Here is a 23,881-nt window from a genome sequence, read left to right as displayed (position 1 = left end):
CCGCCTTGGAGAGACCAGGAATACTGACTGAGGTGGTAGCAGGCTGGGGAGAGGGGCTCAGACCCAGGCCAGTGTCTGCTGCTGTCTCAAGTACCTCCACTCAGCTGTTGCTGTTCTCTTCCCCCACAGGTTGGGATAAACATTCCTATGGTTACCACGGCGATGATGGGCACTCATTCTGCTCCTCCGGGACTGGCCAGCCCTATGGTCCCACATTCACCACAGGAGACGTGATTGGCTGCTGTGTCAACCTCATCAACAGCACCTGCTTCTACACCAAGAATGGCCACAGCCTTGGTGGGTGCTTGGAGACCTTAGAGGGTCTGCCCTGTGGAACCACTTTGATTAGTGAGAGGCCCAAAGGCAGGCTTTAAAGCCAAAACAGTTTCAGTGATCCTCTGCTGAGCTCTGGGGAACTCCAGCCATTTCCAGGCATTGAAACACTGCAAAGTGAAGAAAAGGTAGCAGAGGTGCTTCCTTTGTTAATCCATCCATTTAGCAGCATTTATGAAGCCTAGGGTCAGTGCTGAAAAAACAGCAAGGTCATGGTCATGCTTCTGGCCTGTGTGAAACCTCTTGGAGCAGGGTTTGGCATTGGTGAGAAGTTTGAGGGGCCTGCGTACATACCTGACAGTGGTAGTAGTTGCATGTGCATGGTCTGGGCTCTGACTTTGATTGGCCCTTCCAACATGCAAGATGCTGTTGCTGTGGAGCAATAGGTGCGTTCTAGTATAGGAGGTAAGCAGACAGGCTGCAGTTAGATGGGGCCAGGTCTTTTCTGGCCCTTTTGCCGGTTAAAAGATAGCAAACCTGGACAGAGTTCTATTTAAAAAGGTCCTTTGATGTAACTGCAAAGAAGCGACTGACTGGAGTGAGGGCCTGGGGAGGAAGCAGGTAGCCTGAGGCAAGGCCATGATGATTGATGCAGGGCATGGGGAGCAAGCCTGACAAAGTCTAGGTCTAGGGTCTAGGGTGGCCAGCAGGATTAGTGACAGATGGGGTGCACTAGAAAGAGGGGAGGATGGGAAAGTGGCTGGATAGTTGTGCTATCAACCAGGATCAGGAACCCAGGAGGAGCAGCAATTAGTGGAGTGATGGGGGCCCTGGAGGATCTCTTGGAAGAGCAACCCTGTACATGTGGAAAGATTTAGGATAAGAGCCTGGGAGATGGAGAGATGTTGGTCATTATGATGCCTTGCTCTTATAGGCTGATTGGTATTTGGCCCTTGAGTGAGAGGAGCCCTTGGCCAAAGTGGCCCTGAGGTAATGCCTGACTGCTGGGCCTGCCTGCTTGAGTTTGCAGAGGTCTCTGATTGGGCAGAGATACCAGCTAGACTGGCCACAGGCCTTGCCAGAAAAGGGAATTGGACATTTTCCTTAGAACATAACTTCTAGGAGGACTGCATCCTCTGGCTTGAGGGGCAGTAAAAAGGTGACTGTCATTCCCCACTGTGATGACTTCTATGTGGGTTCTCCATGAGATGAGCCTGGGCCAAATTAGGGTACGTGAGTGGGAATCAGGTTTGCTGGTGGTTGAGGCTGAGTGGCCAAGAGTCAGCATTCCTCATTAGGACAGTCTGATGCCACAGCCCACAGTGGATAGCCAAGAGCATGGCATAAACACTGCAGAGGTGATCCAGGTGCACATCTGGAGAAATCCTCCTCTGAAATCTGTAGCCGCTTAGCTGTAGTTGCTGGCATCCAGCTGGTGAGCTGGCAGCTAGGGCAAGTTCTCTAGATGGCTTCTTACTTGCCACTCTGCTTTTTGTCTCCAGCTGTTTCCTGGCTCTTTTTTTGCTGTCAGAGTCCCAGGGGCCTCTGCTGTGGGTTCTCACTCTTTACTCTTGTCCCAGGCTCAGTCCTTCCCCTCTGCTCTGGACACCTGCCCTTGTCACATTCCTCCAGGCTATCCACACTTTGCCTGGAGCACAACACCTGCCATGGGATGAAGCTGCTGTCCTCTCTGTACCTTCATCTCCCTCATCTGTACCCTCTGCCTAGCCTCTGAGCTCTTTGTCAGTCAGGTCCCTAGGTCCATAGGGAGCTCTCAGCAACCTTAATGTCAGCCCAAACCCTCGTATTTTTAAATTCTTATCCCTGTATTCCATGTTTTGTATAGACCTCATGCAAGACCTCACTTGTTTAGGTGGATATTGCTTATTTTTCCAGGCTGTCAGGATCTTCTAGGATCTTGGTTGTTTTTTCTCAAATATTGGATAGCCTTGTCAGCACTGTATTAACCTAAAATTTGATAAGCATGTTGATATATGTTTTCATCAAGGTCTTGATAAAAAATATTGGAAGAGGCTGAGATCTGAGTCCTTCAGGGTATAGCTATTTGAGAATCACTTCATAATGTTAGTTTGAAACTTGTGTTTTTCTGTCCTGTCCGCAAGGATATTACTGAGACTTTACTAAAAAATGTATATGGCCTGCCCCCTGCATTTTCTAGATCACAAAATTTAATGGAAAGGCAGTGAACTTGGAGTGATAGACCACTTGATGAATCTTCTAATGGCCTTGTTTCCTTTCCACAAGCCAGCTTATCTATAATGTGCTTCAGAATCTCACCTGAGATCAGTCACAGCTCTCTACCCTCAGAACCCTAACCCTCTCCCCTTTATAGAAGCAGAATGATGTTCCCTGCGCCGACCTCCCCACTCTTTTGCATTGTTCCATCGTTCCTCTGTCACAGCACTTGCCCTTGTGTCAGTGGTCTGTGTAATTAATGACTCCTGGAGCCAGCAGCACTTTGGGGGCCTGGCTCCTGTGAGGTCTCAGCAGATACTTAATGGAAGGATGGATGAGCAAATGAATGGAGACAGGAAAATGATGTCTCACCTGTGAGTGGTCCATGCACTTTCAGAGATTTTTTTATTTTTATTTTTTAAGATTTTATTTATTTATTCATAGAGACACAAAGAGAGAGAGAGAGAGGCAGAGACACAGGCAGAGAGAGAAGCAGGCTCCATGCAGGGAGCCTGACGCGGGACTCGATCCCAGGATTCCGGGATCACGCCCTGGGCTGAAGGCAGGCGCTAAACTGCTGAGCCACCAAGGCTGCCTGTTTTTTTGGGGGGGTTGTTTTGTTTGTTTTGTTTTGTTGTTGTTGTTTTAAGATTTTATTTACTTATTTGTGAGAGACACAGAGGCAGAGGAAGAAGCAGACTCCCCACAGAGCAGGGAGCCTGATGCGGGGCTCGATCCCAGGACCCCAGGATCACGACCTGAGCCGAAGGCAGATGCTTAACCAACTGAGCCACCCAGATGCCCTTGCAGAGTCATTTGTATACACTCTGTGCTATTATAGGTGTTATACCTTTGGCCTCATTGACCCCTGACCTATGTCTCTTGGCTCAGAGCACTTCTTATCTGCAAGTTTGAATGTTCTGTTTGCATCCGGGCTCTTTGCCTGACCTTTTTCCCACATCTCATCACTACATTGGCTTTGCAGAGGCTCCCAGAGACCTGCAGGGCTGGGGGCGGGGGAAGCAGTGTTGCCCTTGTCCAGTGCAATAGGGGGTGGAGTAGCCTCTTTCCTCATCCTCCTGGAAGCACCTCAAGGCCTTGTCCTTCCTGAGTGCCATTGTGAGGTAGACCTGGGCAAGCCAGGGTACATTATCCCCTGCCCAGAAGTGTGGCAATTGGCTCACCCTGTAGCACAAGTGCAGCCAGCTTGTACCAATACCCCACAGTTTTTGAAGCAGTTTTCATCAAGTAGCTCTGTTTCTCCTTTCTTTCTTGAAGTGTCAGGTTTAGTGCTACCCCCTTTCTCAGACGGGCTTGCAGAGATTGGGTAAATTGCCAAGGTTATGCTACTGATAGCTGATGGAGTCTGACCTCCTCTTCCCAAGGCCCGTGGGTCTTCTCCATGAGCTGGGAGTAGAGCAGCAGCAGCCTGCTACCGTACTGAGATCCACCAGGGTAGCTCCTGTGCAGACCTGCAGGGTGGGCGTTGAGGTCTTGGATGCAGAGGGGCTTCCAGCTTCAAATCTGGCAGCTCTGAGACTGCCTCTGCACGTGGGGCTGAGGAGTGGCTCCATGCAGGCAGATCCTGGGATTTGTGAGCTTCCCTCACTACAGAGCAAAATAGCCTGGCAAGGAATGTGAACAGTTTCTCTGCACTGTGGTTTTTTAATCTGTAAACTGGTATTCAAGACAGTATACACCTTCCAAAATTGTTCTGAGGATTAAGTGGTTCCTTGGCAGACCCTGAGCCCAGTGCCCAGCACAGAGCAGGCATGTGGTATATGCCGGCTGCCTGACAGGATTCTGGCCCCAGCTTCACTGGGAGACCTACTGTCAACCCTCATTTGTTCTGTCTTGCTGGGTTTCAACTTCTCTTCTGGGTAGGAGTTAAGGGAGCAGCTGGAACCTCTAAGGAGTGGCTTGGAAACTTCTCAGTCCAAAAGTTCAGGAGCTTCTAGAAGATACAAGAAATTTTCTAAAAATGAGAGGGCTGTGAGTCCTTGGAAGGACTTGGCCATGAGCCGTTCTCAATCTATAGAACGTGAGTGCTCTGGCGGATATTCTGAGATGCCTATCCTGCTCATATATTTTGGGTACTACTTTCCTCCACTCTCACTTCCAACTCAAGTCTGAGGAACCTGGAAGCAGCCCTTTCTCTTGGCAGAAGGGTCAGAGAGCATACAGGCCAGTGTTGACCTAGGATTTGACAACCTGAAACCTCTGGAGACTCTGGATGGGAATGGACTGGAGATGGGCATCTGCTACCCTCCTTGTCTCCACTTCTCTGTCAGCTTAGAGATCATGTTGGAGCATCAGACTAGGAAAGAGTCCAGGCCTACCACTTCTGCTAGTTTTATGACTGTTGGCAAATCATTTCACCTCTGAGGCTTACTTTCCTCATTTGTAAAGTGGGGATAAGAAAGTATGCTCCCCAAAACTGGTATGCAGGTCAGATGAGGTGATGGATGGAAAAGGACTTAGCATTTACAGTGAGTATCCATAAATACATGTTGGATTGCAAAAAGGATCAGGCCTGAAGAGGCCTCAGGGTAAATTATTTGGTTTTAGTCCTTCCTAGCAGATTTTCCCTGAGAGAGTAGAAGAGCTGTGGACAGGTATTCAAGTATTTGACTTTACTTCCAGCCAGGCCACCCAGCAAAGGAAAGTCCAGGATCTAGACCTACCAGGCCCTAGCTCATGCTTGACCTCTACCAAAGGAGACAGCCCCTCCCCACCCATTGTGATAGATCCTCTGTGGTCCCACAGAGGTATAAGAGATCAAGTGGCCTGATTTCTTTTCTTTCCCTCTGCAGGTATAGCCTTCACAGACCTCCCGGTAAGTACTGTTATTGGGTCTCTTCCCTTTGGGCTCTTGGGGGCTGACTGGGATGGAGCATGGTGGAACCTGCAAGTGCAGGGTGTGGAGTCTGGCCCTTTCCCCAAACAGGGATGTATGCTGTGCTGTCAGCTTGAGAGTACCAGTAGGGGTACCTCCTGGCCTTCTTCTCTCTCCAGCAGCAAGGCCTGGTCTTCCTCCATGACTCTTAGCAGGTGACAGTGATTTGTGGCATTTCCAAAGGCAGCTGGGGGGGGATGGTATGGGTGGAGATGAGGGTAATAACTCCATGGCTCATCTGGTCTGGGCCAATTCTGTGCGGCTTACAGCCAGTGGACTGGGGTGTATAAAGAATCGTTCTAAACTGCTAGGGAGCCCAGTCCCAGTGACTACTCATCAGAGATCCCTAAGGAAGGCCACTACCCTAGGGACTAGGCCTGCTACCACACAGGGTATGCTCAAGCCAGAGAGGTGAGCTTTGTGGGGTTTTCTCTTCTTAGAAAAGGGTGAGGTTTCCTGTTGGCTTATTTCAGGGCTCATCCCCATCTTCTGTGCCCCAGTCCTTCATTATTATGAGTCATCACAAACCTTGTCACATGCAAGGCCTCCACCCAGACTGCTGGGAGCCTGGCCTGGTTCTCTGTGCCCTGGCTGGGTTCTAGAAAGAGGAAAAGTTTGCTGACTCTGGTGGTTGTCTTGGGATCCTGAGCACCCCTGTGATGCCCTAGGAAATGCCCTTGCTATCTGTCTGGCCCTCTGGAGCCCAGCCTGCAGCATCCAAGCTCCTATTACAAATTCTTACCTGTAGATCAGAATCCTTCTGATCTGACCCCAGAGAAGGGCTGAAGTCCTAGGCAAATAGAAAGACAGGAGAATTCTTACCCTGGCTAGGGAATCGTCTAGTTGTGGAGACGTGACATAAAATAAGCAGACACGAATGTGGGTAGTTGCCAGGTGCTAAGAAGTGCATGGCTGCTCCAAGGTGGGGAGCATCACCGAGGGCAGTGACGGTCCAGGAAGTCTTGCTGGAGGGGATGAGCTTTGCCTGTGGCACAGAGGTTGGGAGGGGAAAGGAAGGAAGCAAGAGGTCTTAGGATTCAGAGCTTATGGCAGGCTGAACCCAGTGTGCAGTAAAGGCATGTGATACTCAGAAATGACACATGACCTGAGGTTGGAACGTGGAAGAGAGGACTGGGGGCCCAGTGACCTTGAGGAGGCGGCTGGCGAGACACTGCTCAGTAGCAGTGCAGAGCCACAGGAAGCATTGAGGGAGGGAATGATCTGGTTAAGTTGGCCATGGCAGGCAATGCGTGGAAACCAGGGAGCCCCACCGCCCATGGAGGGACATGCCCAAACCTCACTAGCCAGAAGATCCTCCTTTTAGTGTGCCTCTGACAGGAAGGACAGTGGCTTCTCTTTACCCTTTGCCAGCATCTGGGGGTTCCAAACCACCTACCCCTTTTGCCATGTTCTCCTCCTCCCCACTTTCCTTTCCTGTCACACCTATCCCTTCCTGCCCTGTCATATAGTCCTTTTTTGGTGGCAAAGGGATCCTTGATTGTAGATCATTCTGAAAGGAGCCATTAGCCACCTGTGTAGCAGATCTTCATGGGCATGCCTGCAGGGTCATGGAGCTATTAGCCACCTGTGTAGCAGATCTTCATGGGCACGCCTGCAGGGTCGTGGAGCCTGGCCTACCTTTGTGTGCCCTGGCTGAGCCCCAAAGGGGAACCTTGGGCTTTGGGGACACCATAGCCTCTGTTGCAGGGCAGGAGACTCCACTTTGAGCTTGGCTTGCTTTTCTTTTGCTTTCTGTCCTTAAGCTCTGGGGAATGGTGTCTCTGGTAGGGAGGTGGGCAGTATGTGGCTTAGTCCCACCTCCTTCAGCCTTGCAAGTCTTTCAAAAGCTGGAGTAGTGGCCTGCAGGAGCCAGCGCCTTCCCTCTCTGCACCAGAGGTAAGGCGATGCCCTGCTGCCCCATTGCCCTCAGGGCCCAACTGACATTTCATTCTCCTCCTCAGGCCAACCTCTACCCCACCGTAGGCCTGCAGACACCTGGGGAGATTGTGGACGCCAACTTTGGGCAGCAGCCCTTCCTGTTTGACATTGAGGACTACATGCGGGAGTGGCGTGCCAAGGTCCAAGGCACTGTGCACTGCTTCCCCATCAGTGCCCGGCTTGGCGAGTGGCAGGCGGTGCTGCAGAAGTGAGTGCCCCACTCCCGCCCTTACCCAGCGCTGGCCCATCCCAGGGGCCTCACTCTGCTATAGGCCCCTGTACCTCTTCAGGCTGCCCTTATGAACTCCAGTGGTAGCCGTTCCCTCTGGAAAGCACTCCCAGGGTGACTCTGCCTGCTGCTCTCCTGCTTTCCTCTTACTGAACAGACAGCTTCTGCTCAGTTCTCTAGTTCTATTCCTAATTAAGCCTTTGCCTCCCTCAACTAGATTGGAAGGCTCTGCATGTAATGTAGTATCACCAGCAGAGCTGTTTTCCTTCCCAGGTCATTTTGCAGAGGATGTACTAGGATGCCCCATGGTCTCTTCATCTTTGGACTCTTTTTTACACAATAGGGAATATCCATCATGCTGTGACTCTGGCCTGAGGTCATCTCTCAGGGTCATCATCCATCTAAGTCCCACGCATTCATGGCAGCAGTGGCCAGAAGAGAATCTTCATGAGGCCAGCCTGTCTGGCTCTTGGATGATTAGTTTCCAAACTGTCCGGGAAGCCAGTCTTGATAAGAATCTGAAGGGAGGCAAGGTTTGGGTCTCTCTTCTACATGCCAGCTGCAGGCCTGAGTGAGGCAATAACCAGTACCCACTGAGCTAGGAGGTGGGTGAGCTTGTTAGCTTGGCTTCCAAGGGTGGACAGAGAATGGCTGGGCTTCCACTAGCCCTGATTATTGCCTTGCAAAGGCACACAGGTAGCACAGTCTCTTGGGTGGGGTGGGGTGGGGTGGGGTGGGGTTGCACACTGGGTTCTTCATGCAGTCTTCCTTTCTTAAAGGATTGATAACAGAGGCAGGCCATGGGGCAGGGCTGAGGCAGAGGTTAGGTGGCCAGACCCTTCTCAGGAAGAGCAGCACTGTTTTGTTTTCAGCTCTCAGAGCTACTGAGAAGCTCTTCCTTGGAGGGAAGTCAGTAGTCAGTATGGTGCCAGTCCCTAAGCAGGCTTGCTGGGACAGGCAATGGGAGAGGTGGAGCTGCCGCAGCTGTGTTGAGCAGGGAATGATACTCTCAGCTTACAGTGTGCTTTTATGTGTTTATATGTGTGCTGGTGTGTGTTCATATGTAGTATTTGCCAAGACTGACAAATAACTTGTATCCTGTGATTTCATGCAACTTCATTTTATGAACATTGTTAATGGCTGGATTATCTTGGAGACAAATTTACCACAAGCTCCTTGGCCAGCTTCCCTTGGTGGGAGGTTGAGGTTATTTCCTCTCTTTTGCTTGTATAGGCAACCCTTTTTAAGTAAAGAGCTTTTCACACTTAAGATTATTTTCTTGGTGTCCTTTCAAGAAGTAGAATTACTGAGTCACTGGACTGTACATATTAGTGGCTCCTGATGTGCATGTGGACTCATCTGAACCATGTTTTGTCAAAAATGTTTGCCCTTGTGTTTATAATAACATAGTTATTATAATTATCTGGAGTGTAAGATAAGTACATAATTTCATAATCAGAGGTTTATTTCATTGACTTTTTACTCTATGCTAGGCACTCCCTACGTATCATCTCATTTACTCCTTAAAACCTGAGGGGACACAGCTGAACTTCTGTGCCTTTCACATTTGTGTTTGGCAATTACAGTAATGACACTGGACACATGTTTATACCAAGGGATTCACTTCTGTGCATATCAGATGTGAGGGCTCCCCCTTCTGCTCTACATGGGTGTGTATGCACATATACACACATGTGCCACCGCTCAGCCAGCTGCGAGTGGGATCAAATGGCTACTGAGTGTTGCACTTGTCCAGGTCATTCCCCGAAGATTGTGCCCCTATTGGCCCTGTTGTTGCCTGTATCTTGGCTTCTTGGGCCCCTGACTTGTGGTGTATGGTAGAGTAGCTTGGGTCACGGGTTAGCTCCCCATCACCCTCTAGAGCCAGCACTCCTGAAGGCCAGGTTCACCTGCTGAGCTGGAATGCTTAATGCTGGGCATGTGGGACGGTCTGCAGAGGAGCCCCTCTATCTATAGAAGGCACTCACATGGCACACATCACTTCTGTCTGGGCAGCTCCTAAACTGCTTGGCTGGCTGCCACTCCAGGAAGCCTCAGAGACACTCTTGGCCATCTCTGGGCTTGGCCACAGTTCACAGGAGGCAGCCGCTGCTGTAAGGAGACGGTATGTGCCTCTGCGACTGTTTTTGTTACCGTACTTGCCCACTTGTTGGCAGCTTATTCCAGAGAAACTGCAGCCCCTCCTCCAAGCCATGAGAACAGCTGTGGGGCCTAGCCCCTCCGCAGCCTGACTTGCATGAGCACCGGGGGATGTTTTTATTTTGTTGCAGCCTCTTTTTTTTTTTTTTTAATTTTTATTTATTTGTGATAGTCACAGAGAGAGAGAGAGAATGAGGCAGAGACACAGGCAGAGCGAGAAGCAGGCTCCATGCACCGGGAGCCCGACGTGGGATTCGATCCCGGGTCTCCAGGATCGCGCCCTGGGCCAAAGGCAGGCGCCAAACTGCTGCGCCACCCAGGGATCCCCTATTATAGCCTCTTTATTCTCGTTCTATGGAGGTTGCACCTCCAAGATGTGTTTCAGGAAGCCCAAACAGGGAGGTAGCTGGTCCTATCAGATGATCAGTGAGAAATGCAGTTCTAGAGTGTCACCTTGAGCATTTCCTTTCTTCTAGCATGGTCTCATCTTACCTGGTGCATCATGGGTATTGTGCCACAGCCACGGCTTTTGCCCGAATGACTGAAACCCCGATTCAGGAAGAACAAGCATCCATAAAGAACAGACAAAGTAAGGTTGATTCTCCTCTCCCCTCTCCCTCCTTCCCTCACCTGTCCCTAACTCTGCTCTCTGGCTTGTGCCAGCCTCGGGTAACCTGTCAGGAGTCCATTCGGCTCTGGCCCTGCCCAGCCAGTACAGCCCCAGGCTCTGCTTCTGCCCCTCCTTCAAGACAGCGCTGCCCAGGCGGACCGCCCGGCAGCATGGGAATGAGTGCCTCAGTGCGGCCTCCCTGCTGCACACTCTGATGGCCCGGCCCAGGCTGGGGCCCGGCATGGCTGACTCTCACTCCTCTGTGCCTGTTTTCCTTCCCCCGAATCCTGGATTCTAACAGCCTCCTGCTCCTAGTCTTCTGGAAGAATGTGTTTGCATCTTAGCAAACCAATGTCTTGCCTTTCCCCTTTACTCAGCTTTAGTCGTTATGTCTGTTCCTGGCCAGAGAAAGGATTGATGTAGTCAGACAGGGTGAAGGCTGGTTCTCAGTGGCTGCTGGGGTAGCACCTCTCTCTGCTTCCACCTCTGGTCCTGCGTTTTACAGACCACCAAAGGAAGGAGCCAAAGGAAACTATACTGGCCTGTAATGTGTTTGGGGTTCTTTTGTGGAAAGAGGGTGCTGGGAAAGAGGAAACAGAGCCCAGAGAGGAGATAGGAAGAGAAGAGGAGAGTGAAGGAGAGCAGGTGTGTGTGGATGTGTATGTCTGTGTGTGCCTGCTTGTGTCTCTGAACCTGTCGTCTCTGTGTATGTGCATGTGTCCGTGTCTCCCAGAGAAGCTCGCCCAGCCAGCCAGATGGAAAGGGATCCCAGACTTGGGATCTACAAATGAGAACCTCAGACCCAGAAGTCGCTCCCAGCAAGATACACCAGGCCCCAGAGCAAGAGCAAGATGCTGATGGCCTGAGAGGTGACATCAGAGATGCCAGTGTGAGGAGGGTGACCTCCTCTCCCAGCAGGGAGCATGCTGAAGCCTCTGAAGATTGCCAAGACTTGGGGCCTGGCCTAGAAACCATTGTGCTCCCATTGCCACCCCATTGTGAGGCCTGAAAGGAGAGAAGTCTGTCTGAAGAGGAGCACCTAGGGATACCAAGCAGCCTGGGTGCCCAGCTCCAGATCATGCCCCCAGAGCCAGAGCCCCTCCCCATGCCCGGGGCCCTGGCTGTCTGACCTCCATAGGAGCAGGCCTCCACATTTGTTCTCCTGCCTCTGCATTGAGTCCTGCCTCTGTTTCCCTCTGTCATTCTTTGAGGACGCCCTGAAACTTGGCAGAAACCAGGGTCTGTTGTGGGGCTGGGAGGCCAGGTTCTTTCTTCAACCTCTTCTGTGAGCATCTCAACCAGGCATGCCATTTTGAGCCAGCCCACCTGACTGTTGGCTAGACCATGCTTGGGGCTGGTAGTGTGCAGGCATGTGGCTGTGAAGAAGGTCTGCAGCCCTTCACTCACTGCCATACTCTTGCTCTCTGCAGAGATCCAGAAGCTGGTGCTGGAGGGCCGTGTGGGTGAGGCCATTGAGACCACACAGCACTTCTATCCAGGACTGCTGGAACATAACCCTAACCTGCTCTTCATGCTCAAGTAAGTTTTGAGCACCACCAGTTCCCTCCTAGCCCAGCCCCTCTCAGCTGGTGGTGGGAACATATGGCCCAGACCAAGCCCAGAGCATTGCCGCTCTGCTCCCTCTGCAGGTGCCGACAATTTGTGGAGATGGTGAATGGGACTGACAGTGAGGTCCGCAGCTTGAGCTCCCGAAGTCCCAAGTCCCAGGACAGCTACCCTGGCTCCCCCAGCCTCAGCCCCCGACACGGCCCTAGTAGTTCCCACATGCACAACACAGGTCAGCCACTCTCCAGAGGGCTCGGGGAAGCACTGGTGTGGAGAAGGAAGGCCACCTACATGCCCTTCCCTGGGCTTGGCTCAGGGCCCAATGTTGGATGTGGGGGAAGGGAAATGGAACCACTGTGGTTATTCCTGGGGCCCCATTATGGCAAACTGCCCCACCTCTTCTGACTGTCCCCTGGTTTCCAGGAGCAGACAGTCCCAGCTGCAGCAATGGCATCGCATCCTCGAAGAGCAAACAGAACCACAGTAAATACCCTGCACCCAGCTCCTCTTCTTCCTCCTCGTCTTCCTCATCCTCCTCATCCCCATCATCTGTCAATTACTCCGAGTCCAACTCAACAGATTCCACCAAGTCCCAGCCCCGCAGCAGCACCAGTAACCAGGAGACCAGGTGCCTGTCCTGCTCTGCTTCCTCTGTGCCAGCTGGGCTCACTGTAGCCTGTTTTGAGTGCCACACCCCATGCTCTAAATCCCCCACCTCCATCCCTGGTCTGTGCCTGGAGTAGCTGCTACTGACTTGCCAGGCCAGGCATTGACTCCAGCTTCTGGCGCTACCTGTGGCCTAGCTACCACTTTCCTCAGCCCTGACTTTCTCAAGAGACACTGCCAGACTGAGATAACGCCAGGGTGAGGATGTCTCCTCACGGGAGACCAGGCCTAGCAGAACCCCTAGGATCTACACTGAAGAAGCGTTTACTGGGTATGGCTTGAGATCAGACAGATGGGGCAGCAGAGTAAAGTTTTAGGCTGTAGACTACAGGTGGCTTTCAGCAGCCCCCAGGCATATCTCAGTGCTTGACCTGAGTTTGGTGCCTAGAGATACTTCTCAGGGGTCCCTGGTCACTGGGGATGGGGGAGGAATGGGTAGAAGGGATGTGCCAACTCAGACAAAGGCCAGGAAGAGGAAAGCCACAGAGGCAGCATTGAGACAAGAGTGAAAATCAGGTGACAGGTTTCTGGGGATAGCTGATACCAGAGTAGGCACCAAGTGTTGGAGCCTAAGAAGCCTTTCATGCTCCTAGGGTCCCTTGATTTTCCCTACAGCAACCTATGGCTAAAGCCTGAATGGAGGCCTAGCTAGGCTGCGCCTAACCACATGCCTGTGGCCAACTCCCACCTCAACCTTTCTCCACAGTGACAGTGAGATGGAGATGGAAGCAGAGCATTACCCCAATGGTGTGCTGGAGAGTGTGTCTACACGCATTGTCAATGGCGCCTACAAACATGAGGACCTACAGACAGATGAGTCCAGCATGGGTAAGAACCATGGCCCAGCAAGGTGTTACATTGGTGGTAATAGCTTAGTCCAGATGCCTTTGCCCCCTGGGAGGGGATTGGCATGGACAGGCTTTGTCAGCCTGAGAAGCTTTAAACGGACCTGGTCCACTGCTGCCTTAGTCAGTCAGGAACGGGTGTTTGAAGCGGGAAGGTCCCTGGCCTGGCCCCTGCGTCTGAGGCTAGAGGGAGTTGGTGAGAGTGGGCATTCTTATGAGCACTGTACAGAGTGGGAAGGAGAGAAGCTGAGTCCAGACTCCCAGTCACATGCTAGGTGGACAGAAAGCACCTCAGCTATGGATGGTCCACCTAACTTGCCTCTGGCAGTGCCACCAAGATCCTTATTGCCATCTCCTTTTTGGGGTCCCCACGCCAGTCTCCTCTCCTCCTTACCCCTCATGATTTGTTCTCTGCTGGGCTCTGGGTGCAGATGATGGGCATCCTCGGCGGCAACTCTGTGGGGGCAACCAGGCTGCCACAGAAAGGATTATCCTGTTCGGTCGCGAGTTGCAGGCACTGAGTGAGCAGCTGGGCCGGGAGTACGGCAAGAATTTGGCCCACACGGAGATGCTGCAGGTATAGAACAAGCCAGGTGCTCACACAAAGCAGACCCCCATTTGGTATGGGGGTGGGGCAGGTCAACCCTGGGAGGGCCTTGGGGGCAGCAGCAACAGGACAGAATGGGCTCTAGTCAAGTCCACAATGGGAAACGGGACATCCAGTATAGACACAACCCTCTCTAGGTCCTGGAGAGGGCACAGTCCTTTCTGACCCTATGCTCAGGGTTTGTGGTGCCCTCAATGGGGCCTGTATGGGCCCTGTATGCCCTCCGGAGCCATGGAGGTGTTTATGGGTGTGGTATGTACCACAGTCCTCTCAAGAATGCCCTGTCCCTTAGGATGCCTTTAGCCTGCTGGCATACTCAGACCCCTGGAGCTGCCCTGTTGGCCAGCAGCTTGATCCCATCCAGAGGGAGCCTGTGTGTGCTGCCCTTAACAGCGCCATTTTAGGTAAGTGGATCTAACAAAAACAGAAGCTGGTCCATGAGTGCCCTAGGTGGCCCCTCCACTCTTTCCCCAGGAATTGCTGATGTTTGTTCAAATCAGGTCAGTGAGCTCTGCCCTGGCAATCTCTGGTAGCCCAGAGGACTTGGGTTTCCATGGCTGAACCTAAATCCTGACCTCCTTCTGCCCAACTGACTTGGCTGACTACATCATGATAGACCCGGGCTTATGACTGTGGGCCTGGCCAGCCCATGGCTCTGAAGAGAGCTTAGGTCCTTAGGTTCCTGGCATGGCTACGGGGCCATGAGCTGGTGGTTGGGACATACACAGAGATACATGAACACTGTGTTTTAAGGGATTCTGTCCACTGCCCCTACTTTCTGCTCCCAAGGGAACTTTGCCCTGAGCCCAACTCCTGGGCAAAGCAGTGATCAGGCCTTGTCTCTCCTCCACAGAGTCTCAGAACCTGCCAAAGCAGCCCCCTCTGATGCTCGCCCTGGGTCAGGCATCTGAATGTCTACGGCTCATGGCCCGAGCAGGCCTGGGATCTTGTTCCTTTGCCAGAGTCGACGACTACTTGCACTAGCAGACCATGCCGGCTGGCCCCACCTGGCCCTCCCTCAGCCCCAGGGCTGGAGCAGCCCTGCCCTCCATAGGCATTTGGCGCAGGGACCTGGAAGCCATGGGCAGAGTCCATTCCTCCTGCCTGGCCTCCCCCACTCCCTTTCCTGTCCTTTCATCCTTCCCTCCCTCCCTCCCTTCCTTCCTTCTTTCCTTCCTTCTTTATTTCCTGCCTGCCTGCCCTCCCTCCCTCCTTCATTCCTTCTTCCTTTTCCTTCTTCCCCCCACCCCCACCCTCAGTTTCTCTCTCCCCTTCACGTGCAGCGGCCTCTGACACAGTATTGGCTGGTTACTCTCATGTAGCGCCGTCTACTTTGAAAGGGGGGTCTTGTTTTTGAGGAGGGGTTGGGTTTTTTTAATCTTTTTTTTTTCCTCCTGACTGAGCCACCAGTATTTATCTCTGGAGAGCTTGTGCTGAGCTGGTTTCTGCTAATTTAGTGATGAAGCCTATCCAAGTTGGTGATAGCTTATTATTTTCATAAGTAAAAAAATGAGATTATATATATATAAATATATATATTAAAAAAAGACACAGTATTTATCGTAGTGTTAGTGGTCCAGCACCTCTTGGGCGAGGCTGTCCAGACACCATGTTTTTATTTGAGTCCAACTCATAGAAAAGAATCATCTCTGTCACCTCAGCCAAGTGATAAGTTTATTTCAGGCTTCCCCTGTGTTGAGTCATATGCCCAGCTGCGGCCTAGGGAAGCCCAATAGGCATTGGGGGCCACTTAGTGGACAGGTCAGGCTAAGTTGGTTTGCAGCATCTGAGAGGTATGGGTCCCTAGGCTCCTGAGAGCTGGGGTGAGCAGAGAACTACAGGGCTGAGGCTTCAGAGAAGGGATGAGTTGGCCTAGGGTTACACGGTGAAGCAAGAGAGTAGAGGGTCCTTGGCCAGCACGCTATCTACCATTCTTCCCTGCCTCTCACTGCCTGCCTTGCCCCTCCCTTTCTCCCCCTTTCAACATCCTATTTTCCCTTGTTAAGATGGCCAAATAATTCATTTACTCTAAATTGATTGCCTGGAAACTACCTGCCTTTGACCCAAGAGCTGCTGTGTGTCAGGCTGCGGGGAGGATGTCTCCATTCCAGGACAGAGGCCCTTGAGTACAGGGGCTGCCTTCTTTCTGCCTGGATCTTCACCGTCTCTGCACAGCTCTGATGGAATCAGTGCTTTCTGTTGAGAAGCTAGGACTTTGTGGAGGCAGATTCTTGGGCCACCAGTTGCTGGAGTGGATGGAACTCTTGACCTACTAGGCCAGGCTTTGCTGCAGCTGTGCCAGGCAGCTCCCTGCAGCTTGGCCCCAACCACTCTCAGAAAAGACTATTAGGAGTATTTGCTGGCCGGAGGAAGGGACCTCATGGGCTCTACAAATGTCACCCCAGCTGTTTCAGATGGATCCTCACAGCTGGTGAGGCAAAAACAGTCCTGGTACTGCCATCAGGGAATCAGGAAAGGAAGGGCTGAGATGGCTGCTAGGACTTGGGCAGGCCATCCATTGAGAGGACTGACTACCCAGGAGGAAGAAGGGAGGAGGCCTACCCAGAGGAGCACCAGGAGGGGCTGGGATTTCCCTATCTGCCTCACAGTGAGAGAGAGCACACAGGCAGCCCTTGCAAAGGGGGAAGGCCAGAAATTGAACTCCCAATCCCTGCCTCAGCAAGGGCTGAGTAGATTCCTGTTCTCTGGCAGCGGACACAGGGATGGTGATATGGCTTGAGATACTCATTGCCTGACATGCCCACAACTGGACAGGAAAAGTGATTGAGTTGGACCAACTCCTGGTGATAGGGTTAGGGCCCTGGCCCTCTGCTCTCCCAGGGTTCTGCCTTGGGACCTGATCCTACAGGCTGCTACTTTTCTTGGTCCCCACCAGGGCCTCAGCTGGCACCCCACAGACTGTGGCCTGTTGAGGAGGTGTTGTCTGTAAAGAACCTCATCCTGTGCAAGGCTGGGGATGTCTGGCCCCCAAACCCAGAAACATCAAGCTGTTAAAATGGTCAGAGCTGAGCAGGATGGGGAATTAAAACTAGAGGCTTTTGCAGCTAGAATGGGGTTCAGAAAACATCTACTCCACCAGTACTCTCCTTTTACAGATAATGAGACAGGCCCAGGAGATTAAATGACTTAACCAAAGTCACACAGCAAATTATGTGGCAGAGCTGGGACTAACCTCATCCCTCTGGCTTGTGCAACACTGTTTAGTCCTGAAGCTAAATGGCGGGTGAGGGCTTAGGCTGGGGAAGGCCCCAGCAGTATCTGAGCAGCTGGTACCTTCAGGGGTGTGTCAGGGATGGGGATGGGTGCATGGGCTTAAGTTGTGGAGCGGCTGAGAGAGGGCCCAAGAGGGCCCAGGGCAGCTGTGTGTGCTTGGGGTTGGGTGTCCTCCTGACTCGTGCTCAGTACCCATGGCCACCTCCCCATTTTCTGTGCCTTATCTCACTGTTTCAGCTGAGTCCAAGTTGTTTACTCTGTTCCTCTCCAGAGGGGCTCTCTGTCCCAGTTGGACAGCTTGCCTTTGGGACATAAGCCTTTGCCCCACAAGCCGTGGAGAGGACCAAAACCAAGCTGCTTGAGTCCACTATCTCATGGATAGTCCAGGGCTGCCTGCCAGCCAGAGGAGCCCCTTATGCACACCCAGTCCTACCAGCCTGCTTCCGGGAGCCAACAGTGGGGAAGGCACCTGGGAGGAACCCCAGTGAAGGGCTGGACTTGACCTGTGGGGTCAGGAAGAAGACCTGGTTCCGTTGGGTTGTCCAGCCCTGGGGGAGCAGCCTTCCCTATTTATCTTTCCCCCTTGTGCCACCAAATGGTCACTCCTTCCAGAGCGGACATTGGCAGACCACGCAAAGACAGCCAGAACCTCTGATCCTCACACAAATCTGTGGCTGGGGGTAGGCCACCAGGACAGGGACACCAAGAGATGGAGAAGGGGGGACTGCCCAGCCACCCAGCGCCTTCCTACCCCTTAAGCAAGCACAAAGAAGATGAGGCAGAGAACTGTCAGAGCTGAAAGTTTCTTTGGTTGCTCACAACTCAGGTATGCACGCCGTGTGGCAGCCAGGCAGCAGAGCCCTACTTGACCGCCAGTCCCGTGCACCAGACCTGTGGCCTGTTCATGGACTCTGAATGCCTCAGGTGCCGCCTCTTTGCATAGGGTTTTCCTCCATTAGTAACTACAGCTGAAACAGATGTCCTCCACATTGTGCACACTGGTTCTGCCTTTGTCCTCGCAAGTTGATATTTGGCATTAGCATGAAACTTGTGGGCGTGGGAGGGTTTAGAGAGAATTCTAACACAAAACATCCTATTAAATTGTACTTGAGAGATGAAAAAAACTCCTGTTGTATTTTGACAGAATTATTTTTATTAAAATACACATCCATGAGTAGTCCCGATTGTCTGGTCTCTGTTTTGAGTCTTACTGGGGTTGGCACCTCTTGTGTGGCTCACTCTGTCCTGAGGCAGACCTCTGTTTCTCGGCCCACCTCTCAAGCTTCCAGGCCCTGTTAGCCCTCAGGGACCCTCAAGACTTCAGGTGTTTGTGAGACCCCAAGAGGATAGGCAGTTAGGCTTCAGTTCTCTCCACTCCCCACCCAAACAGCTTTCATCTGAGACAAAGAAAAATAGCAAATTCACCTTTAAAAAGGGACCACAGGTCCTCCTGTCCTCAAAATAAGATTTTTAAATATTTTTATTTATTTATTTATCAGAGAGAGAAAAACGGGGCAATGGGGGAGAATGAGACTCCCCACTGAGCAAAGGATGAGGGGCTTTATCCCAGGACCTTGGGATCATGAGTGGAGGCACCAACTGAGCCACTCAGGCACCCCTCAAAATAAGATTTTAATATAAAATAAGACTTTTAAAATAAAAGAGTCCAAATACACTCATCCCAAACACTGGACAGAGCGCTTCTGAGGGTTATTGAGGTTAGAGATTAGCTTCCTGTCAGTCTGAGGAGAAAGTACTCATGCTCAAAATCTTAGATCAGCTGTTTACTAACTGGGTAACTAGAAAATTAACCTAAGCTTCAGTTTCCCCACATTAACGTGATTAATCCCACCCCAGGGAGGCAGAGGATTAAAGCACATATAGGGCAAGCTTGACATAGATATAGTACATATGTCCTTCACTTGGTTATTTTACAGGACTGTTACTTGACAGAACTCTCTTAGGGAAAACGAGGGAAGAATGGAATGTTAGATTAAGCACAAAAGTCCTGGTTCCATAAATAAAGCCAGAGTAGATTAATTTTTCTCTAGATTAGTAGTTTCTACAGGGAGTGATTCTGCCCCCGCCCCGAACATCTGGCAGTGACTGTAGATATTTTTTATTGAAGTTCGATTTGCCATCATACAGTGTAACACCCAGTGCTCATCCCATCAAGTGCCCCGCTCAGTGCCCGTCACCCAGTTACCCCAACCCCCGGACTATAGATATTTCTGATAGTCACAGCTTGGGTTGGAGAGCTACTGGCATCTACTGGGTAGAGGCCAGGGATGCTATAAACATCCTACAGTGCATAGCCCCCTATAAAAGAAGAGTTATCAGGCTCATAATGTCAAAAGTGCCACTATTGAAAAACTGTTCTAGAGTGAATCATGAGACAGTAAAAAACACCAAACACAAGCACACTTCGATTCTGCATGGCTGTTGAGAATCCAGGAGGAAAGATTAAGGGGCTAAAACCCCATCAGAAGAGGGAGGTTCGAAGTTACAATTTCTCATCACTGGGAGCCTTCCATGCTCAGAAGGTGGCAGCAGTGGCAGGAAGTCCAGTCTCCTAAAGCAGGGGTAGCCCTGCTGGTCAGTTCTCACAAGAACAACTGCCTCAACTCCACTGACATGTCCTATCATCATAGGTTGATCTGGAACGATGTCTGGGACACCCTTATAATACCAGCTAAGTGGGGGCCCAGATTCTCACCGGAAGTCAGAAAAGCGGGGGGGGGGGGCTCCCCATGCTGAAATAACCCCTAATCCTACATTTCCAACATAGCCTGTTTTACACGAATGCTTACCAGACAGAGTAATGGTAAACTAGAGTGGTCTTACTACAAAATGGTATTTACTTGGGGGAACAGAGACTCCAGTAACAGATCTGGAAGACTGAGGTCACAGTAGGAGCACTTAACATCTTTGAAACAACCAAAGAACATGCGGAGGAAGAGAAGCCCAGACAGGCACCAGAGAGCAGAAAAGAGAGTCATTGTTGTTGGAGTCAGGAGGCTAAGAAGTCAGTGATTCCAAGAGAACTACCATTCTGCAACAACAGGGAGTTGTGTCCAACACCAAATCTTTTTTTTTTTTTTAGATTCATTTATTCATGACAGACACAGAGAGAGAGGCAGAGACACAGGCAGAGGGAGAAGCAGGCTCCCTGCGGGGACCCCGATGCGGGCGGGGCTCGATCCCAGGACCCCGAGATCACGCCCTGAGCAAAAGGCAGACGCCCAACCACTGGGCCACTCAGGTATCCCAAAACTAGCCCCTCCTTAATTCCAGGCCAAGGCCCACCACAGCTCCCAGAACCTCCTCACGACCGATGCCCCAAGGGAGGACCCGAAAGCAGCAGAGGCTGCAGCTCTCCTGCCCAGTCGCCTCCACCGCCGGAAATGAAGGACCAAACCCCCCGGCTCATCTACTTAATCTCCGCCCCCAAAGTGCGAGCATGCGCAGCCCCGGATCGCGGCCCCTCCCGGCGCAGGGCCACCCCCGTCAGGGAGCATGCGCAGACCTCCAGCCGCCCCGCCCCTCCCTTTCCCGAGCTCCCGGTTCCTTAGAAACCAGGCGGCGCGTTCCCGGTGCCTGCGCGTTGGAGTCCGCGGCCCGCGCGGCCCCGCCAGCCTACCTCTTGGCGGGCGGGTGGGCTGGGCGCCCCCGGACCCATGGTCTCCAGTGTAGCGCGGGGCGGGCGATGCCAGCATGCCAGGTGAGAGGCGGGCCGGCGGCGGCGGGTGAGCTGGAAGGGGGGCTTGGCGCGGCAGCCGGCGGGCGTCGACCGGGCCTCCTCCGCGGCCCGGCGCCCGAGGTCGGAGGCGGGGCTGCCCAGACCCTGGGTTGGAGGGGGCCGTTCGAACTGCCAGGGCGATGGTCGAGTTCGGGGGTCGCCCCGGAGTCGGCCCTCCCAGCCTCGGAAATAGGACCTACAGATTTGCTCGTATAATTGTAGAATTTTGGCTCCTGGAAGGACCTCGGCCATAGCCCATCCTTTTACGGGACGCGGAAACCTAGGCTTCCCTGTCCTGCGCCGAGCAGACCCTACCTGTGTGAGGACTGAAGCTTTGTGGACAAGGATGTGAGGTTTGGAAGCGTCAGACAAAGGGCGCTGGTCCATCGTCTTTCAGAGGGGAGATGGGACTTTTCGGGGGTAAATCTTGATTTAAGGAAAGAATGTTCAGGTGGCAGATGGGAGAAGGGCCACTCCAGAAAGCGCGGGTGGCTCTGCCAGTCACCGAATGCCCACCGGCCACGTCTCCATGGCCCTGGCCTAGCTTTGAAGCTCAGGAAGGAAGAAGAAGGACTAGCGGAGACAAAAGGTGAGGTAAGGTGTTCCCATCAAGACGTTATCACATGAATGAGGAGGAAGGAAATGGGGGCGGGGAGATCAGGAGCTGCGAATGGTTATGTGAAGAGTTTACCTCCCGAGCTGCAGCCGAATCTGAAGAACCGGACAAGAATAGCAAAGTTTAAAGCTGCGTTGGCTGGACAGCAGGAAAGGTTATAAACCATCTTGTAGAAGAAAGTGGGTGCCCTTTTGAGTATCCAGAACGGAGTTGGGGCACCGCCCAGAAGACCATTGTAAGCTGTGGAGCACAAAGGTCTCCGAAGGAAGAGCCGTTGGTGTAAGACCCTTCTTCACTTGAGGGGAACAGCTATTTAAATCAGAAAAGACACTTAAAACATACTATTGAGATATGGAGAAGATGGTTGTCTTTAAGTGTTGGGGAAGCTAGATTGTCTTTAAGTGTCTTCATAAGGAAACTTCTTTTCTCCTGAAAAGCTCCGTACACCAGGGCACAAACGAGTTTCAATTAAGGCCATCCATTTTGCGGAAAATGTGAAAAAAGTTCTGGTTTTGGACTAGGAATTTCGAGACTGGACTAAGGTGAAATTTTTAGGCAGACAGTTCTGTTAGTGGGCTCCCCATTTTATGGATAAAAATTCTGTTGTAGGGCTTTCTCTTACCACCTGGTTGCCCTATGTTTCCTGTGGAATGAATGGTCCGGGTCTGATCGGTTATTTTGATTTGCTGGAAAAATTCAGATATATGATTTTTATAGTAGTACTAGAATCCACTATAGTAGGATTAGCCATGCCACCTCCCACCCCCACAAAAAAAGACATAAAGATTTGTAATGTGGAAAAAAGTGTGATTTTTTTAAAAGATGGTCTCTATTGTAATCAATAGAATCAATTTCTTACTAGCTTGTTAAAACTAATTTTCAGTGTATATTTGATTTTGCAGCAGATTTTCTTTGACCCTCAGAGTGATAACATACATTTAGAGTATGGTGATGTTAATAGAGGTCAGATTCGTTTAAGAAACAAAATTTTGGGGGATCCCTGGGTGGCTCAGTGGTTTAGCACCTGCCTTTGGCCCAGGGCATGATCCTGGAGTCCTGGGATCGAGTCCCGCGTCAGGCTCCTGGCATGGAGCCTGCTTCTCCCTCCTCTTGTGTCTCTGCCTCTCTCTCTCCCCCCCCCCCCCCCCCCCGTCTATCATAAATTTAAAAAAGAAAAAAAAAAGAAGCAAAATTTTGTCTTACGTTCATAAACCAATGCCAGACCATATCTGTATAATGTTGTGGCTGTGCATTTTATTGATTTTTCTTTCATCTATGAAAGTATTTTGTGTAGGGGCAGCCCGGGTTGCTCAGCGGTTTAATGCCACCGTCAGCCCAGGGTATGATCCTGGGGTCCCGGGATCGAGTCCCACGTCAGGCTCCCTACATAGAGCCTGCTTCTCTCTCCGCCTCTCTCTCTCTGTGTCTCTCATGAATAAACAGATAAAATCTTTAAAAAAAAATTTTTGTGTGTAAATCCCTCTAGAGAGATAATGAGGTTTGTATCAGAAGGGTTTAAAAAAAAAAAAAAAGAAGGGTTTGTAATCTGTGGGGGAAATTGGCATTGTTAATCAAATCCTGTCAGAAAAGCTTTATGAAAATCGTATTCTTTGTAGAAGCCCTCATTGCTTTAGTACTGGCCCAGATAGAGACAAGACTAGTAGGCCAAAATCAAGGTAAGTTGGGAGGGAGCAATTACTGATTACAGAGCTGGACGTGGCGTGGGAGGCTGCTTTGAATGTAAGTGACAATACTTTTGTGAATGAGCAGTTGAAAGAAGATACTGCACTGCATAAGTGTGGTGAGTTTGCCCCATTGATTAGTGTGCAATTTTTGAGCTCCTATAATAAAAAAGACACTTGTTTTCAAAAGAGAAAGAGGGACTTAAAGTCTCTCAAAATGTTTCATTGTTGCTATAGCAATGAAGCTTTTGTCAAATAATTATTTAATATCCACCCCGTTTTCTGGGGCAGCTGAGGGCAGTTATCAAATCTGAGCTGTAATAAAGTAATCAACAGTATTTAACAGCCCAACATACCAGATAAACCAGTAATGCTAACAGGATCTACTTTCACTGAACTGATTTTCTAGTTACAAGGTAGGAGAAAGGAACTAGAGATGCAGTGACACCTTACATAAGTTGTAACACAGACATTGTTGTTCAGAAAACATCATAAGAATCAGAGACCACTAACTTAGAAGTAGGAGAAGAGCCTTTCTGATTTCTGACAAGTTGCTCACACTGTTTATTTTAGGAGGTCCAATTTCAGGATAAATTCATTGTTGGAATTGGACAGTGTCTAGGA

General features: G+C 51.2%; 2 protein-coding genes across 7 annotated transcripts in view; both read left to right on the top strand.

The window, feature by feature from the left end:
* Positions 1–18,397, top strand: part of RANBP10 (RAN binding protein 10) — a 74,619-nt gene extending 56,222 nt beyond the window's left edge. Inside the window, exons 4-14 of one of the 4 annotated variants that reach the window (XM_077887647.1) lie at positions 130–297; positions 5,283–5,305; positions 7,327–7,511; positions 10,169–10,281; positions 11,733–11,841; positions 11,952–12,100; positions 12,292–12,496; positions 13,241–13,362; positions 13,811–13,956; positions 14,279–14,390; positions 14,840–18,397. In XM_077887647.1, the coding sequence (XP_077743773.1) occupies positions 130–297; positions 5,283–5,305; positions 7,327–7,511; positions 10,169–10,281; positions 11,733–11,841; positions 11,952–12,100; positions 12,292–12,496; positions 13,241–13,362; positions 13,811–13,956; positions 14,279–14,390; positions 14,840–14,970 (1,463 nt within the window). In that variant the 3' untranslated portion in view covers positions 14,971–18,397. Of the gene's footprint in view, positions 1–129; positions 298–361; positions 462–5,282; positions 5,306–5,426; positions 5,521–7,326; positions 7,512–10,168; positions 10,282–11,732; positions 11,842–11,951; positions 12,101–12,291; positions 12,497–13,240; positions 13,363–13,810; positions 13,957–14,278; positions 14,391–14,839 lie in introns of those variants that run through there. The other 3 variants (XM_077887665.1, XM_077887655.1, XM_077887670.1) reach the window with 3 other exon arrangements.
* A 2,385-nt stretch (positions 18,398–20,782) lies between these two features.
* GFOD2 (Gfo/Idh/MocA-like oxidoreductase domain containing 2) overlaps positions 20,783–23,881 on the top strand; it is a 37,958-nt gene continuing 34,859 nt past the window's right edge. The window contains exon 1 of one of the 3 annotated variants that reach the window (XM_077887916.1): positions 20,783–20,941. The gene's annotated coding sequence lies outside the window, so the exon portion shown is untranslated. Of the gene's footprint in view, positions 20,942–21,118; positions 21,549–23,881 lie in introns of those variants that run through there. The other 2 variants (XM_077887924.1, XM_077887935.1) reach the window with 2 other exon arrangements.

The sequence above is a fragment of the Canis aureus genome, chromosome 3 (assembly GCF_053574225.1).
Source record: "Canis aureus isolate CA01 chromosome 3, VMU_Caureus_v.1.0, whole genome shotgun sequence".
NCBI lineage: Eukaryota > Metazoa > Chordata > Mammalia > Carnivora > Canidae > Canis > Canis aureus.
This window is presented reverse-complemented; position numbering and strand designations above follow the sequence as displayed.